Below are 16,914 nucleotides of genomic sequence, written 5' to 3'. Positions count from 1 at the left end.
TTTTAAAAAATTGAGTTCCACCATAGAGGCTGAAAGTAAATCAACACATTCTAAGTTCATTCTTCCCTTTTTTCTTCTGTTGTTTTTTTTTTCTCTTATGGGTTTTCCCTTTTGTTCTGATTTTTCTTTCTCAACATGATTCAAAGGAAATGTGTAAAAAAATTGAATGTACATGTATAACAAAAATAGTTTTTTACATATAAAACAAAAAATATATAGTTTTTTTGAAGTTTGAGTTCAAAATTCTCTCCCCTCTGTCCTACTCCCCTATTGAGGTTAAAAGAATGATATTTTTAAATGAAGAAAATAAAATACATAATCTAACAGAGGAAATCAATTGTATTGAAATAGCTATAGAAATATTTTTTAAAAACAAATTTGTGATATAATAACTAGCTGTAGATTTTATCAAGAACAGCAATTTTCCTCCACTGAAGACTGAGTTTTTCTCTTCTTTTTTTCTGGTTTTCCTATGATATTCTTTTTACTTTTTCTCAATTACATGTAAACAAAAATCTTCAATATTTATTTTAAAAAATTTTAAGTTCCAAATTCTGTCCCTCCTCTACCCTCCCTGAGATGGTAAACAATTTGATATAGGTCATCCATGTGCAATCATGTAAAACATTTCCATATTAACAGTTGTGAGACATTTCTCTTTTTATCCCCAATCCCAAATAAGGCACCTCTCAGCCTCTCTACTCCATGATCCCTCCAGCCCTTTCTAGGAAGTGACTCTTAAAGGAAAGGAGATCTGCCATTTGAGAGGGACCTGAACTATTTCTTCAAGGTGTATGGAGACTTCTGAGGAGTAGTAGACAAGGGCCTAGAACCAGTCATGTCAGGGGATGAAATAAGCACAGATCAGAGACAGACAACCTTGAGTACAGTTAAGAGTCATCTGTCTTTAAAAGATAATTCTTCCAGTATTATGGATCACAGAAATAGCTAGAATCCAGAGTCCTCCCCTTTCCTAGGATGGTGTTGATTTGGAGAGGGCCTAGTTCCTAGGAGAAGGTGCACCCTACCACGATAGTCAGAGACATGATAATGAAGATGTTATTCCAGTCTTCAGAAATGCTAGCTGTCTGAAGATGATATGGGAGGTGGAAAATCCAGAGATGTGAAAATAGGCTTAATCTCTCCCTTCCTTTACAGGGAAGTGGGTGCCATATCTCTTTCCAACATCCCCACTGGGCTTATTTTCACTGGTAACTGTATTTGTTAAACTTCACTAATTGGTCTTCCCATGTTAGTATGATGATGTGGCAGAAAAGACCCATAGCTAAAGCCTCACACCACTCACATGAGGGTCCCCCGAGAAGGCAGGATGTAATTGTCCCCAATTCAGGCTGAAATAAAGTGGCAGGCCACAGGGCTTAGATCCAATCTACTAAACTCAACCTCCCCTATACTCTAATGGGAGAACTGGTCACAATCATAACTTTTCTTTATGGAAACCGGTACACACAAGTCTCCATGGTTTAGAAGGGACAAAGGACAATCCCTACCCAGGGCCTCTAGCTTATTTAACTAGGTTTGCAAAAGTCATTCTTTTATAAACTCCTCGAATGGACTCTGCCTACAGAAAGAATTTCTAAATTGGCTTTCTTTGGCTCATGCCCTCAGCAACCATTGTCCCAATGAATCATCTTGTTGCTGTTTAAACTTCTGTAAAGTCCCAAGTTCCTTTGTAGTGAAAGCCTACCTAGCCTCCATTTCTCCTGCAGAGTAAATCATGCTCTAGACTCTAGGGGGTAGTAATAGGAGAAGCTTCTTCAATAGAAGCTCTTACCTTTGATGACTGTTTTCAATTCTCATCTTCATTCCTCCTCCCATTCTCATTCCTTTATCCCAGCAGAATTAAGCATGTTTTGTGCACAACTTAGGACAAAAAACATATTTCCCAAAAGCAGACTATCAGTTTTATTCCTTTGTATTTGTGCTAGTTGCTAAATCTCTCAGTTACCTTGTGGCCTTTGGTTATAGTCCTTAAAAACCAAGAGATCAGTCTTTAGTTGTTGAGTGCAGTGGGTTAATTTACTTTTATTTTCCTTAAATTGTAGATCTAGTTTAAGATCATTAACAAATACTACTAGACTTATATCCCAAAGAGATCTTAAAGGAGGGAAAGGGACCTACATGTACAAAAATGTTTGTGGCTGAATAGATGCCCATCAGTTGGGGAATGGCTGAATAAGTTATGGTATATTCATGTTATAGAATATTATTGCTCTGTAAGAAATGACCAGCAGGAGGAATACAGAGAGGCTTGGAGAGACTTACATGAACTGATGCTGAGTGAAATGAGCAGAACTAGAAGATCATTGTACACGGCAAGATAACTGTATAAATATATATGCATATATTGGATTTAACATATATTTTATCTAGGGGAGGAGGTGGGGAGGAGGGGAAAAGTTGGAACAGAAGGTTTTGCAAGGATCAATGTTGAAAAATTACCCATGCATATGTCTTGTAAATAAAAAGCTATAATAAAATAATTTTTTAAAAAAGATCATTAACTGGGGCAGGTAGGTGGCGCAGTGGATGGAGCACCAGCCCTGAATTCAAGAGGACCCGAGTTCAAATATGGTCTCAGACACTTAACACTTCCTAACTGTGTGGCCCTGGGCAAGTCACTTAACCCCAGCCTCAGGAAAAAAAAAAAAAAAAAAAAGATCATTAACAAAAATTTTGGGGTATTCTCATTTGCATTTTCCTTGCCTTCCTTGTTAACTTTCTCTAGTATTCACTGAGCTAGTCCTTTTGGGTCATGGGGGGGTTTCCCTTTCTGTCTCAGTGAAAGGCCTTTCCTTATGCCTCCAAAAGGCAACACAGGTTACTATGATACAGCTATCCAACACCCATTCTCTATATCTGTATCTCCCTTCCCTTATTTTAACCTTGCTATGAGTCATGATGTCATTTTGATTCAATCCTCAATACAATTAATACAGTAACATGGGAATAAGAACATGTAACAAAAGCTTTAATAATTTCTCACACATGACAAAGAATTGAACATTGAGGGGATGTCCATTAATTGGGGAAAGATTGAGTAAGTTGTTTATGATTGTGATAGAATATTATTTTGCCATTAAAAAATTATGATCAGTGGCTAAGATGTCAGGAAAAGATAATGATAAATGTTGGAGGGGATGTGGGAAAACTGGGACTATAATGTATTGTTAGTGAAGTTGTGAAATGATCTAACCATTCTGGAGAGCAATTTGGAATTATGCCCAAAAGGCTATATAAATGTTCATAGCTTTTGATACAGCAGTCTCACTACTGGGCCTGTATCCCAAAGAGATCATAAAAGAGGGAAAAGGAGCCACATGTGCAAAAATGTAACAGCTGTTTTTTTTTTTTAATAGCAAGGAACTGAAAATTTAAATGGATGCCCATCAGTTAAAAAATGGCTGAATAAATTATGGCATATGACTGTAATATAATATTATTGTTCTATAAGAAAGGATAAGCAGGCTGATTTCAAAAAAGTCTGGAAAGACTTATATGAACTGATGCTGAGTGAAGTAAGCAGAACCAAGAGAACATTGTATACAGTAACAACAAGATTATGTGATGATTGACTCCTTTCAACAATGAAGGATTCAAGGCAATTCCAGTGACTTGGGATAAAAAATGTCATCTGCATCCAGAGAGAGGACTATGGAGACTGAATGTGGTTAAAAGCATAATATTTTTACCTTTTTTGTTTGCTTGTTTTTTCTTTCTCTTGCTTTTTCCCCTTTTCATCTTTTTTTTTTTTTTGCACAATATGACAAATATGGAAATATGTTTAAGAGGACTGCACATATTTAACATATCAGATTGATTTCTATCTTGGAGAGGAAAGGGGTAAGGGAGGGAGGGAGAAAAATTTGGAACACAAAGTCTTACAAAAATAATATTGAGAATTACATGTATTTGGAAAAACAGAAAAAATGATCAGGATACTCTCAAAAAAAATCTAGAAAGACTTACATATGCAAAGTGAAACAAGCAGAACCAGAACATTGTACACAGAAACAGCAGTACTGTATGATGACCAACTATAAATAACTTAGCTATTCTCAGCAATATAATGATCTAAAACAGTACTGAAGAATTGATGATAAAAAATGCTGTTCTCCCAAGAAAGAACTGATTAAGTTTGAATGCATATTGAAGCATATTTTTTCTTTACTCTCCTTATTTTTCTTTGTGTATTGTCTTTCACAGCATGACTTACATAGAAATATCTTATTAATGATCTTATCAATCTTATTAATACAGTCATTAATAAGCTATATGAAATTACTTGTCTTCTTAATGGAGGAGGATGGGGAAAAGAAAGAGAATTTGGGACTCAAAATTTAAAAAAAAAGTTAAAATTGCTTTTACACCTAACTAAAGGAAAATAAAATATTAATAAAAAAGTGGAGAAAAAAAGATGAAACTTCCACAGAGACTGTAGATGATGGGCAAAGGAGAGATACTGGTATTGAGTAGTATAAGCCTATCAATGAATTCAGAAGACTCTAAAAATAAAATCATGATCTGATTAGGAAAGCAAACTACAAAAGGATTATAGTGCAAGCAATTTTCCTTTCATTTTTCATGGTTTTGGCAGCATTCATTTGCTTCAATGGCTTTTGAAAAGCAAGCCACACCCTGAAAAGGTATGGGAAATAAGTTCCTTGGAAGGCAAAAGTCATTTTCCTGAAATAGGGTGGGCTCTCAAGTCACAGGAAGGGTGAGGGAAAAAGAGATATGCTGGTTTCACTTTGATAGCTAATTTTACCTAGCTCCCCAATGCCACCTGCAGCCTATGCCTTGAATTTGTTATATTGCTATAGTTGGCATTTTCAGAACTATATCAAATAATAGCCTGACATATAATGGGATTACAAAAATAACCCTTCCTTTACCACAGATATAGTTACTACCTCTGTTTCCTCACTATAAACAATGCTAATAAGAATTAGTACTAATTCTTGGTTTTAGATAAATATGGTTAATTATGTTAAGAAAAAATCCATTACTTCCTATGCTTTTCAGGATTTTTAGATGGTATCAATAAGTTCACTTACTTTGGCAATACACTTTCCAAGAATGTACATTTAGATGATGAGGTTAACAAATGCATTGCCAGAGCTAGCTCAGTGTTTGGGAAATTCTGAAGGAAAGTATAGGAGAGGAGAGATACTAGGCTGATCACCAAAGTAAAGGTCTCAATTTTGTATACCTGGACAGTGTACCAGCATCACGTCAGGAAATTGAATCGCTTTCATTTGAATTGTCTTAGAAAAATTCTGAAGATCGCCTGCCAGGATAAGGTACCATACACGGAAGGTCTTTCTCAAGCATTCAAACTCTCCTCCAGACAGCACAAATCTGAGAAGCTGGCCGTGTTTGAATGCCAAACGTACATTTGCCTAAAAAACTGTTTTGTGGAAAATTGACACAAGGCAAGCGCTCACATGGAGGTCAGAGAAGATTCAAAGATGCTCTCAAAGTCTCTTTGAAGAACATTGTGAGACAAGAGAAATACTGGCACAGAACCACCCAGCATGGTGTGCCTACATCAAAGAAGGAGCTTTGCTCTATGAGCAAAGCAGAATTGCAGTAGCCCAAAAGAAATGTGAGAAGCCCAAATTTAGAGCCATCTCCACTCCAAATGTTCATATGGACTATTTGTGCCTGATCTGTGTTAGAGACTTCCAAGCTCATATTAGTCTAATCAGACACAGTTGGACAATATACTTTGACCCCAGCATTTGTCATTTTGGTTCTCTTCACACATGAAAAACAACAACCAAAAACCAAAGGATGGAAAAAAAAAAAAATGAGTGACTTGTTGAATGATTTTTGGTAACATCTTTTGATGTAATCTTATAATTTTTATTGTTTTGTTGGTTGAGCCATCCCTTGATTTATGGCATAAATCAAACCTGATTATAGTGAATAATCTTTTTAATGTGTTGTGAGTTGTTTTCACTAATATTTTATTGAATATTTTTGCCACAATATTCATTAGTGATAGTTTTCATTCTCTTCTTCTCTTTCCCAGATTTGAATATCAGGACCATATTTGTCTCATAGAAAGTATTTGATTAAATGTATTCTGTTTTTATTTTTGAAAATAATATTTAGATATAGGAACTAGGGCTGCCAGATAACACAGTGGATAGAGCATTGGGCCTGGAGTTGGGAAGACTCGCCTTCATGAGTTTAAATCTGCCTTCAGACACTTATTAGCTGTATGACCCTAAGCAAGTTATTTAACCTCATTTGACTCAGTTCCCTCATCTATAAAATGAGCTGGAAAAGGAAATGGCAAACCATTTCAAGTGTCTTTGCCAAGAAAACCTCAAATGGGGACATCAAGTATCAGAAATGAATGAAAAACAATTAAACAATGGATGTTAAAACTGAGGCCCATCAATATTATACGATTTATCCAATGTCACTCAGCTGGTAAATAGCAAAGCTGAGACTTTTGAGTAATCTTTATTATAACAGTTTGTCTCTCTTAAAAAAAATAACTCCCATGATAGAAAAGACAGTTCATAAGACACAGGTCTCCAAAGAGAAGAAACCAACTCCAAATCTAAATCTATTTTTATTTGAAGTTTGTTTGAGTACAAGTTATCATCATTGTCATCATCATCTCAGTATCATCAATATGCAGAATTATAAAAGAATTGTACTAGAGAGGTATAAAAATATGCAGTTTGCTTTAGGTAATGAATTTTTGAATCACCAAGCTTTAAAAATACACAAAAGATTTGCACAACATTGGCCTTTGACATTGATAATGGTTCTTATAAAAATATAAAGCTAAAACAGGAATTTTTACTCCAGAGAAAGTACTGTAATAAACAATGAACACACAACATTTCCTCAATTAACCGTCCATTTAGCAAATAAGACAGAGTGGCACAGAATGTAATTTTTTTAAACAAACAAACAAACAAACAAATCACATAAGACTTCAAAATTTTACCCGACCAAGTAATCTGCCTTTCTATAAAAACCAATTATGACTCATTCACTGCTCTAAAAGACACAATAGCATTTCTTCCTTTTCCAGTTTAAAAACAGCAGTGTAACAGCACAAGTTTGCCTATGGCCCTCACACTTTAACCAGTTACAGTTTCAGGGTAAAAATTAAATAAATACACATAAAATAAATAGATAATTGCAAAAGAATATCACACAAGTTCTATATCAGAACACGTTAATGCTTCTCAGGTATGAAGGGATTTTTTTCAGTCACAGCTTTGAGGACATTGAACAGGAATACTGCAGAGAAATTCGCTACAGAGCAGGCACCAAGCTTGAGCTGTCCCCAGGTTCCCTGCTATACACAGCATGAAGTTTTATTGCTTATGTCAGGAAAAAAAAAATAAACCAACAAAAAAGTTTGCCACTAATTCTAAGGCCAGGCTTAAGAAGATTTACACCAAAAATGATCAGATAGGGCTACAGTTAACATGAGAATTTTCCCTGTTCTAATTAGAGTCCCCAAGATGCACTCCCTTCCTTCTTTCTGGAAGTAGCCTCAGCATATCAGAATATAAAGGATTTTAGGGCTCATGTAGCCACATTCCCTAATTTGACACAGGAGCTCAAATGCCTTCTTGGGTTCTATTCTGGTGGGGGAAACACATCATTTCTTCTAAATAGCTTCCTTATACCTTGACTAAAATTTTTAAGATTGACACCAAGGTAGAAACCGTTCTGTACTTAGACCTAGAGACATTTTTTAAATTTATAAAACTAGTGGAGATCTCTGATTTCATCAGCTCCCCTCTTCTTAGTGATCCTACCCCCGTTCTCCAATATAGAGTCAATCAGTTCCTAACAGTGTGTTCTCAATTCTTAAACTCACTGCTTTTCAGAAGCTATCTGGCCAATATTTAAAACAGGCACTTCATAAAGAGTTGTCTAGGATATGCTCAATGGATAAAGAATTTACTTGATGCTTCCTGTCTTCAAGGACACCATAAAACCTCCATTTCAATAACACTTAAAATACTGGAGTCTCTCTCAATCCTCAAAGAATCTCAAAGTTGGAAGGAACCTTAAAGGTCATGTAATATGATCAGTACATGACTAGGAATTCCCTCTCTACCCGTTCTACTTTTAGATAGTTCAAATTGTAGGGAAATTTTTTCCTTCCAGGCAGCAGAAATCTACTTCACTCTACCTTCTACCCACTGGTCTTAGTTCTGCCCTTGTCCCTCTCCAGCTCCACTGTCTTGCAGAGAAGTCAGCCTAGTAGTACAAATTCAAACCTGGCTGGAAAAAGGAAGGCGATGCTGTTAACTCCTGTTGGATGACAGATCTTTGGATTCCTTACTACCTCAATCTCTTTTCTTCCTTCTTGGGACCTTCCAAAATCCTTATATATCAATCACAAACAGCAGATGAACAGGAACCCTGAAGTCCAAAAGAGGTTTCTCCAGCAGAAAAGATGAAGGCAGATACAACCTCTTTCAAGGTCTCATGACCCATGCCCTTTTTACACAGGAAACCCTGATGGACAAAGGGCCCCAGAAGCCTGGATCCTCTCAGTTTCCCTTTGGTCATAAGAACCGCTTCTTCCACTTCAAAGGGTTCAGCATCCCCCTGTTCTGAACAGGGCAGGCAGTCCAAGGCACTTAATATCAGAAGCACAGCTTCTCTCTCATGGCTCTCTGAGCCAAGGGGATGCCAAATGCTGGTTCACAAAGGCCATTCCTTAGTCCTCACATTGGCCCTTCTATTGGGAAAAGAGAGGACTTCCCTTTCTCAGAGGCCATCATTTGACACTGGGGGGTCCAGTTCTGTGGCCTCTTGGAAATAATAAGGCTGGAAGAGCCTCTCATGGCTACACAGTTCCATGGCTCGGTAGGTGTGGGAGAGGAGGTGGGGGAACCGTGATGTGAAATAACGGACAAAATCATCAGGGATAGAGCCCAATGTCTCCTGCACATCTTCGGGGAGTTCTCGGTAGTGGTGTTTCTGTGGAGAGAATATAGAAAAACAGAAAATTTCGTTTTGCCAATTGAGAATTCCCTTGAATTTGACCAGCCTACCTAGAATTTTCTAATTGAAGCCCAGTTTTTTGCAAGATCAGAATCTTCTCCCCACAAAACTGAAATTATTTTAGAGGTCATTAAAGTTGTAACTCTTTACCAGCTGCAAATTAGACTAGACCACTAAGTCCTTTTATGTACAAAGCACTGGAAATTTAAAAAACAAAAAAAACAAAAAACAGGTTCTATTCTCAAAAAACTTAGATTTTACTAAGAGGAAACACCAGATTAAGGCAATTTTAAAATATCTCTATAATATATAGAAATATGTGAAAATTAAAATATGAAATACTTATGTACAAGTAAATATATATATGTAAATATATATATATATATATGTGTGTGTGTGTGTGTGTGTGTGTGTGTGTGTGTGTGTGTGTACTCTATACACATACACACACAAAGTAATATCAAGGAGGTGGAATGAAATCAGAAAAGAGAATGATAGGAGGTAGAGCTTGAGCTGAGTCTTGAAGAGAAAAAGGGATTCCAAAAGGTAGAAATGAGGATGGAGTTCCCCAGGCAAAAGGAAAAGCCTAAGCAAAGTTATAGAGGTAGAAGATAAGCTCTCTCATATGAGAAACATCAGCTAGACCAATTTAACAGAAATATAGGGTACATGAAGTTAATATGGAACCAATGACAAGTATTATTTGCCCTGAAGGACATTTGGAAAGGCTCTTTTTATTATACAGAGAGGAAATGTTAATGACCTTTAAAAAAAATCTACCCCTTTTCTTAGATTCCTAGGCAGAAAAAATAAGCAATTGATCCCTCTCTCCTGGCCTTGTTTGATTTCCCCAGGCCATTTCCAGACGCTGTCTTGTATTGCACAAGCCAACTTTGGGGAAAACAGGAAGAGAAAGAATTGTGCTACAAAAGAGCTATCAGCCTCCTCATTTAAGAATGAGGCAGAGGGCCTCCACAATCAAGACTCAACAGTACTCAGTTGACTCCAAGGTTCATCAAGAAAATAACCAAGGATATGAGGATTTCTGAACTTCAGGAAAACATATACTTAACTAAGAAGTTTGTGTTTTCTCTCTCTACTAAGTTTTCACCATCATGCTTGCTCTTTATATATATACTCTGAGAAAAGATCATGAACCCTTGAAGGGGAGATTTGCAACATATGGACAACTGGCATCTAGGCTTTCCCAGGAACTGTAGCCTGAGCACCCAGAAACATTATTAAGTGCCCTGTCATCATAAGCATTTGCTCAGCCAACTTTGTGAAGGTATTTGACCTTGAATTCAAATTTACATGTTATTAAGTACATCTAAGTTAGAAAAAGCCATAAAAATTTTGGCAAAGGGATAGTTGTTGCTAAGTACACAAGCATAAGAAAAATCAACCCCATGATGCCTTAGTTATATGTTTCAATTCTACAGGAGAAAATACTAGTTTAGAGAAGGAAATAATTTCTCTCTTTGCCAAGCAAATCAAGAATTTGGCAGGCCCACTGATGTCAACATGCAATCTGGGAAAAAGAGGGACCTGTGTCTACTTTCTTCAATCTGGACATCTTTTCTCTTATAAATCCTTTACCTTATTTCTCATTGCACGAAGAAGATCTCTTACAGAGCCTCCTTTATAGGTTCTGAATTTTCGAAGATCTAGAAAGGGAAAAAGACATAATGGTGAAAAAAAAGCTTAATATATAAAAAAAAGGGATATCAAAAGCTAAGAGCTTACATAAATCTGTATTAAGGAGATATATTAAGGTAAAGCATTGTCCATTGTCATCACTCTTTATTATTTAATAAGACAAGAAAAAGAGACAATTCTCAGATGATGAAGTTGAAACTATTTCCACTCATATGAAAGAGTGTTCCAAATCACTACTGATCAGAGAAATGCAAATTAAGACAACTCTGAGATATCACTACACACCTGTCAGATTGGATAAGATGACAGGAACAAATAATGATGAATGTTGGAGGGAATGTGGGAAAACTGGGACACTGATACATTGTTGGTGGAGTTGTGAAAGAATCCAGCCATTCTGGAGAGCAATCTGGAATTATGCCCAAAAAGTTGTCAAACTGTGCATACCCTTTGACCCAGCATTGCTGTTATTGGGATTATATCCCAAAGAAATACTAAAGAGTGGAAAGGGACCTGTATGTGCCAAAATGTTTGTGGCAGCTCTTTTTGTTGTAGCTAGAAACTGGAAGTTGAATGGATGTCCATCAGTTGGAGAATGGTTGGGTAAATTGTGGTATATGAAGGTTATGGAATATTATTGCTCTGTAAGAAATGACCAGCAGGAGGAATACAGAGAGGTTTGGAGAGACTTGAATCAACTGTTGCTGAGTGAAATGAGCAGAACCAGAAGATCACTATACACTTCAACAACAATACTGTATGAGGATGTATTCTGATGGAAGTGGAAATCTTCAACATAAAGAAGATCCAACTCACTTCCAGTTGATCAATGATGGACAGAAATAACTACACCCAGAGAAGGAACACTGGGAAGTGAATGTAAATTGTTAGCACTATTGTCTATTTACCCAGGTTACTTATACCTTCGGAAGCTAATAATTAATGTGCAACGAGAAAATGGTATTTACACACATATATTGTATCTAGGTTATATTGTAACACATGTAAAATGTATGGGATTACCTGTCATGGGGGGGAGGGAGTGGAGGGAGGGAGGGGATAATTTGGAAAAATGAATTTAAAAAAAAAAAAAAAAGACAAGAAAAAGAAACTGAAGAAATAAGCCCCAAAGAAGGGGCAAAAGTGTCTCTATTTGTAGATGTCATGATAAGTTTCTTAGAGAATATCAAAGATCAAGAGGAAAATTAATAAAAATAATTAGTCACTTCAGTAGAACAGTATTATATAAAATAAACCTCCTCAAATGAACATTTCTGAATATTACCCACAAAATCCAGTAGAAGAAAATAAAAGAAGTTTCATTCAAATTAATGATAAAATGCACAAAACATCTAGGAGTCTACATACCAAGACACTCTCAGGAATCATGACTACAATGACAAAATAACCTTACAGAAATAAAGGAAGTTTATTGGAGGGATATTCAGTGCTATCCATGATTGGGCTGTACCAATATAATAAAAATGATAATACTACATAATTTATTTATGTAGAATTAGTGCTACATCTAATATTTCATATTAGACAAAATAATAAAAAAAATTCATCTACAGAAACAAAAGGTTAAAAATTTTAAGGAAATAATTTTTTTTATTATTATTACAGCTTTTTATTTACAAAACATACATGGGTAATTTTTCAAGATTGGCCCTTAAAAAACCTTCAGTTCCAACTTTTCCTTTCCTTCCTCCCACTCTCTCCCTTAGATGGCAGGTAGTCTAATACATGTTAAATATGTTAAAGTACATGTTAAATCCAATTATGTAGACATATATATACAGTTATCTTGCTGCACAAGAAAAATAGGATGTAGAAAGAAAGAAAAAACCTGAGAAGTCAAACAAAAATGCAAGCAAACAATAACAGAAAGAGTGGACTACATTCATTTTCTATAGTTCTCTCTCTGGGAGTAGCTAACTCTCTTCATTATGAACAATTGGAACTGGTTTGAATCATCTAATTGTTGAAAAGAACCACATCCATCAGAATTGATCATTGTATAATTTTGTTGTTGCCGTGTATAATGATCTCCTAGTTCTGCTCATTTCACTTAGCATGAATTCATGTAAGTCTCTCTAAGCCTCTCTGAAATCATCCTGTTGGCAATTTCTTACAGAACAATAACATTCCATAATATTTATATATCATAATTTATTCAGCCATTTTCCAACTGATGGGCATCCATTCGGTTTCCAGTTTCTCACCACTACAAAAATGGCTGCCACAAACATTTTTGCACATGTGGGTCCCTTTCCCTCCTTTAAGATCTCTTCAGGATATAAGCTCAGTAGTAACACTGCTGGGTCAAAGGGTATGTACAGTTTGATAACTTTATGAGCATAGTTTTAAATTGTTCTCCAAAATGGTTGGATGCATTCACAATTCCACCAACAATGTATCAGTGTCCCAGGTTTCCCATATCCCCTCCAAGATTCAGCATTATTGTCCTAGCCAATCTGAGAAGTATGTAATGATATCTCAGTTTTCTTAATTTGCATTTCTCTGATCAATAGTGAGCACTTTTTCATATGATTAGAAATAGTTTCAATTTCTTCATCTGAAAGTTGTCTGTTCATATCCTTTGATCATTTATTAATTGGAGAATGGCTTGACTTCTTATAAATTTGATTCAATTCTCTATATAATTTGGAAATGAGGCCTTTACCAGAGCCTTTGAATGTAAAAATGTTTTCCCAGTTTATTGCTTTCTTTCCAATCTTGTCTGCATTAGTTTTGTTTGTGCAAACACTTTTTAACTTAATATAATCAAAATTATCTATTTTGTGATCAATAATGATCTCTAGTTCTTTGGTCACAAATTCCTTCCTCCTCCACAGGTCTGAGAGGTAAACTATCCTATGTTCTCTAATTTACTTATAATCTCATTCTTTATGTCTAGATCATGAACCCATTTTGACCTTATCTTGGTGTACAGTATTAAGTGTGGGTCAATGCCTAGTTTCTGTCATATTAGTTCTCAATTTTTCCAGCAGTTTTTGTCAAATAGTGAATTCTTATCCCCAAAACTGGGGTCTATGGGTTTGTCAAACACTAGATTGCTATAGTTATTGACTATTTTGTCCTGTAAACCTAACCTATTCCACTGATCAACTAGACTATTAGCCAGTACCAAATGGTTTTGATGACTGCTGCTTTATAATATAGTTTTAGATCTGGTACAGCTAGGCCTCCTTCACTTGATTTTTTTTTTCATTAGTTCCCTTGAAATTCTTGACCTTTTGTTCTTCCAGATGAATTTTGTTGTTATTTTTTCTAGGTCAATAAAATAGTTTCTTGGGACTTTGATTGGTATAGTATTAAATAAATAGATTAGGTAGTATTGTCATCTTTATTATATTCACTCGACCTATCCAAGTACACTTAATATTTTTCCAATTATTTAGATCTGACTTTATTTATTTGTGTGGAAAGTGTTTTGTAGTTTTGCTCATATAGTTCCTGACTTTCCCTTGGAAAATAGATTCCCAAATATTTTATACAAATGACAGTTATTTTAAACGGAATCTCTTGCTGTTGGATTTTGTTAGTGATGTATAAAAATGCTGATGATTTATGTGGATTTATTTTGTATCCTGTAACTTTGCTAAAGTTGTGGATTATTTCTAATTGCTTTTTAGTTGGTTGGGGTTCTCTAAGTATACCATCATAGCATCTCCAAGGAGTAATAATTTGGTTTCCTCATTATCTATTCTACTTCCTTTAATCTCTTTTTCATCTCTTATTGCCAAAGCTAGCATTTCTAATACAATACTGACTTATCAGTAATGGTGATAGTGGGCAACCTTCCAAGTTCCTTTGCTTTTAGTATATCAGATTCCAGGCCCTTCAATCCTTTAATGTGGAAGCTGCTAGATCCTAAGTAATCCTTATTGTGGCTCCTTGGTTGCTTATAAAATTTTTTCCTTGGTCCAATAGTTCTGAAATTTAGCCACAATATTCCTTGGAGTTTTAATTTTGGAGTCTTTTTCAGGAGGTGTTTGATAAATTCTTTCAATGGTTATTTTACCTTCTGATTCTATGACATCTGGGTAGTTCTCTTTGATGATTTCCTGAAAAATAGTGTCTAGGCTCTTTTTTTCATCATGGTTTTCAGGGAGTCCAATAATCCTTAGATTATCTCTCTTAGATCTATTTTGCAGGTCTGTTGTTTTCCCAAGTAGGTATTTAACATTTTTTCTATTTTTTCATTTTTTTGGTTTTGCTTGACTGATTCTTGATGTATCATTGAGTTAATCATTTCCACTTGTTCAGTTCTGATTTTTAATGAATTATTTTCTTCATTATTTTTTTTTAACTTCTTTTTGTGTTCCTCCAATTGAGTTTTTAAAAGAGCTGTTTTGTTCTATGGAATTTTTTGTTCCATTTCACAAAATTTTTTTAAGGAATTCTTTGCCTTTTCCAATTCACAAATTCTGTTTTTCTGGGAGTTCTTTACCTTTTCCATTTCACATATCCTATTTTTCAGGGAGTTGTTTTCTTTTTTCCAATCTTTTAATGAGTTATATGCCTTTTCCAAACCCTCTTGCAGAGTTTTCCTTTTCTTTCCCCATTTTTCTTCTAGCTCTCTTTTAAGAACATTTTTAATTTCTTCTAGGAGAGCCTAGTGTGGTGGGGACCAGTTTATACTCCCTTTGGAGCTTCATCTAGAGACAATCTTCTTTTAGTCTTCTCAAAGTCTGAAATCTGTTCTTCTTTTTCACTATAGAAACTACCTACAATTAAGATCCTCTTTGCCTTTTTACTCATTTCTTTTAAAAAGTTGGGATCTGCTTTTAGGGCAAGGAAGTTCCAAGCTTCCTCTACAGACACTTGGAAGTGGCAGTGGCTGCCCTGGGATTGGACTGAGTCACTCCTGATGCAGAGTGGGCATGGGCAGGTCCCATAAGACTTCAGTGCTTTGGGGTTCACTCTTTACCTTTTGTATTTGTGTTGGATGTTTTATAACTTCTCTACTGATCTACTGGCTTGTAACCAGATCAGAGTAGACAAACCTGTGGTAGAGTCCTCCCCGTAGATTCTCCACTTGTGGAGACCACACCCTGCCCCCAGTCTGCTCAGCTAAAACTAGGCTCCATGCTCTGCCTCCCTCCCTGCACCTGGCCTTCTCCAGTACCCGCACCCAATCAAAACAGACCTTTTCTGGTGATTTTTGAAATTATCTTCTGCTGGTAATTTGCTGCACTTCCAATATTCGTGTTTTCTGCCAGTCCAGCACTATTTCAAAGGCTGAATTTGAGGAGAGCTCAGAAAGAAAGGTGTGCCCTTTCTGCCATTTGACTCTGCCCCCCAGAAATAATGTTTTTAAAAATAGCAATGAGGAAGACATACCATATGCAAATATCAGACTATATTATAGAGCAATTATCATTAAAACTACTTGGTACTGGTTAAAAAAAGAAAAGTTAATCAATAGAACAGCAACTAAGCAAGACTTAGAACCAATCAAATTTAAAGCTTAGTGCTTAGTAAACTCAAAGACTCTCTATTCAAAAAAATAGGGACACAGGAAACTGAAAAACCTGAAATCAGTTTGGAAGAAATTAGGTTTAAATCAGCATCTTATACCATATATATAACATAAACCCTAAAACTGACTTATGGCCTTAAACATTAGATCACAAAAATTTAGAAAATGGGAGTTTGAATAATTATGACAAAATGTAAAATAGATAATTATAGAAGATAAAATGGACAGTTCTGATTATGTAATATTGAATATAAGAACAAAATGAACTGTAATAATTAAAAGAAAAACAGTTAAATGAGAAAAGTCTTTATAACAAACATAAAGGTTGAAATTCCAAGGTATATTAGGAACTGATACAAATATATAAGAATAAGAATCATTCTCCAAGGGATCAAAGGATATAACAGTCAGTTTTCAAATATTCACATGAAAGAATGTTTCAAATTGCTATGCCCAAAAGATTATAAAACTATGCAGTGTCTCTACTAGGTCTATATGCCAAAGAAATCATAAAAGAGGGAAAAGGACCCACATGTGTAAAAATGTTTGTAGCAACTCTTTTTTAGTGGCAAGAAATTGGAAATTGAGTGGATGCCCATCAGTTAGGGCTATATGTTATGCTATATAAACATAATGGATAGAATACTATTCTATAAGAACTGATTAGCAGGCTGATTTTAGAAAAGCCTGGAAAGACTTACATGAACTGATTCTCAGTGAAGTAG

The 16,914-nt window shown here is 35.5% G+C and overlaps 1 protein-coding gene across 1 annotated transcript in view; it reads right to left on the bottom strand.

Annotated features, from left to right (window-relative positions):
• Nucleotides 1-6,591: 6,591 nt before the first annotated feature.
• ERN1 (endoplasmic reticulum to nucleus signaling 1) overlaps nucleotides 6,592-16,914 on the bottom strand; it is a 131,153-nt gene continuing 120,830 nt past the window's right edge. The window contains exons 21-22 of the mRNA XM_074260829.1: nucleotides 10,621-10,688; nucleotides 6,592-8,997 (exon numbers count right to left, since the gene is read on the bottom strand). Of these exons, the coding sequence (XP_074116930.1) occupies nucleotides 8,785-8,997; nucleotides 10,621-10,688 (281 nt within the window). The 3' untranslated portion in view covers nucleotides 6,592-8,784. The remainder of the gene's footprint in view (nucleotides 8,998-10,620; nucleotides 10,689-16,914) is intronic.

The sequence above is a fragment of the Sminthopsis crassicaudata genome, chromosome 4, assembly GCF_048593235.1.
Source record: "Sminthopsis crassicaudata isolate SCR6 chromosome 4, ASM4859323v1, whole genome shotgun sequence".
NCBI classification, from domain to species: domain Eukaryota; kingdom Metazoa; phylum Chordata; class Mammalia; order Dasyuromorphia; family Dasyuridae; genus Sminthopsis; species Sminthopsis crassicaudata.
The sequence above is the reverse complement of the archived record's forward strand: the minus strand, read 5'-3'. Positions and strand labels throughout refer to the sequence as shown.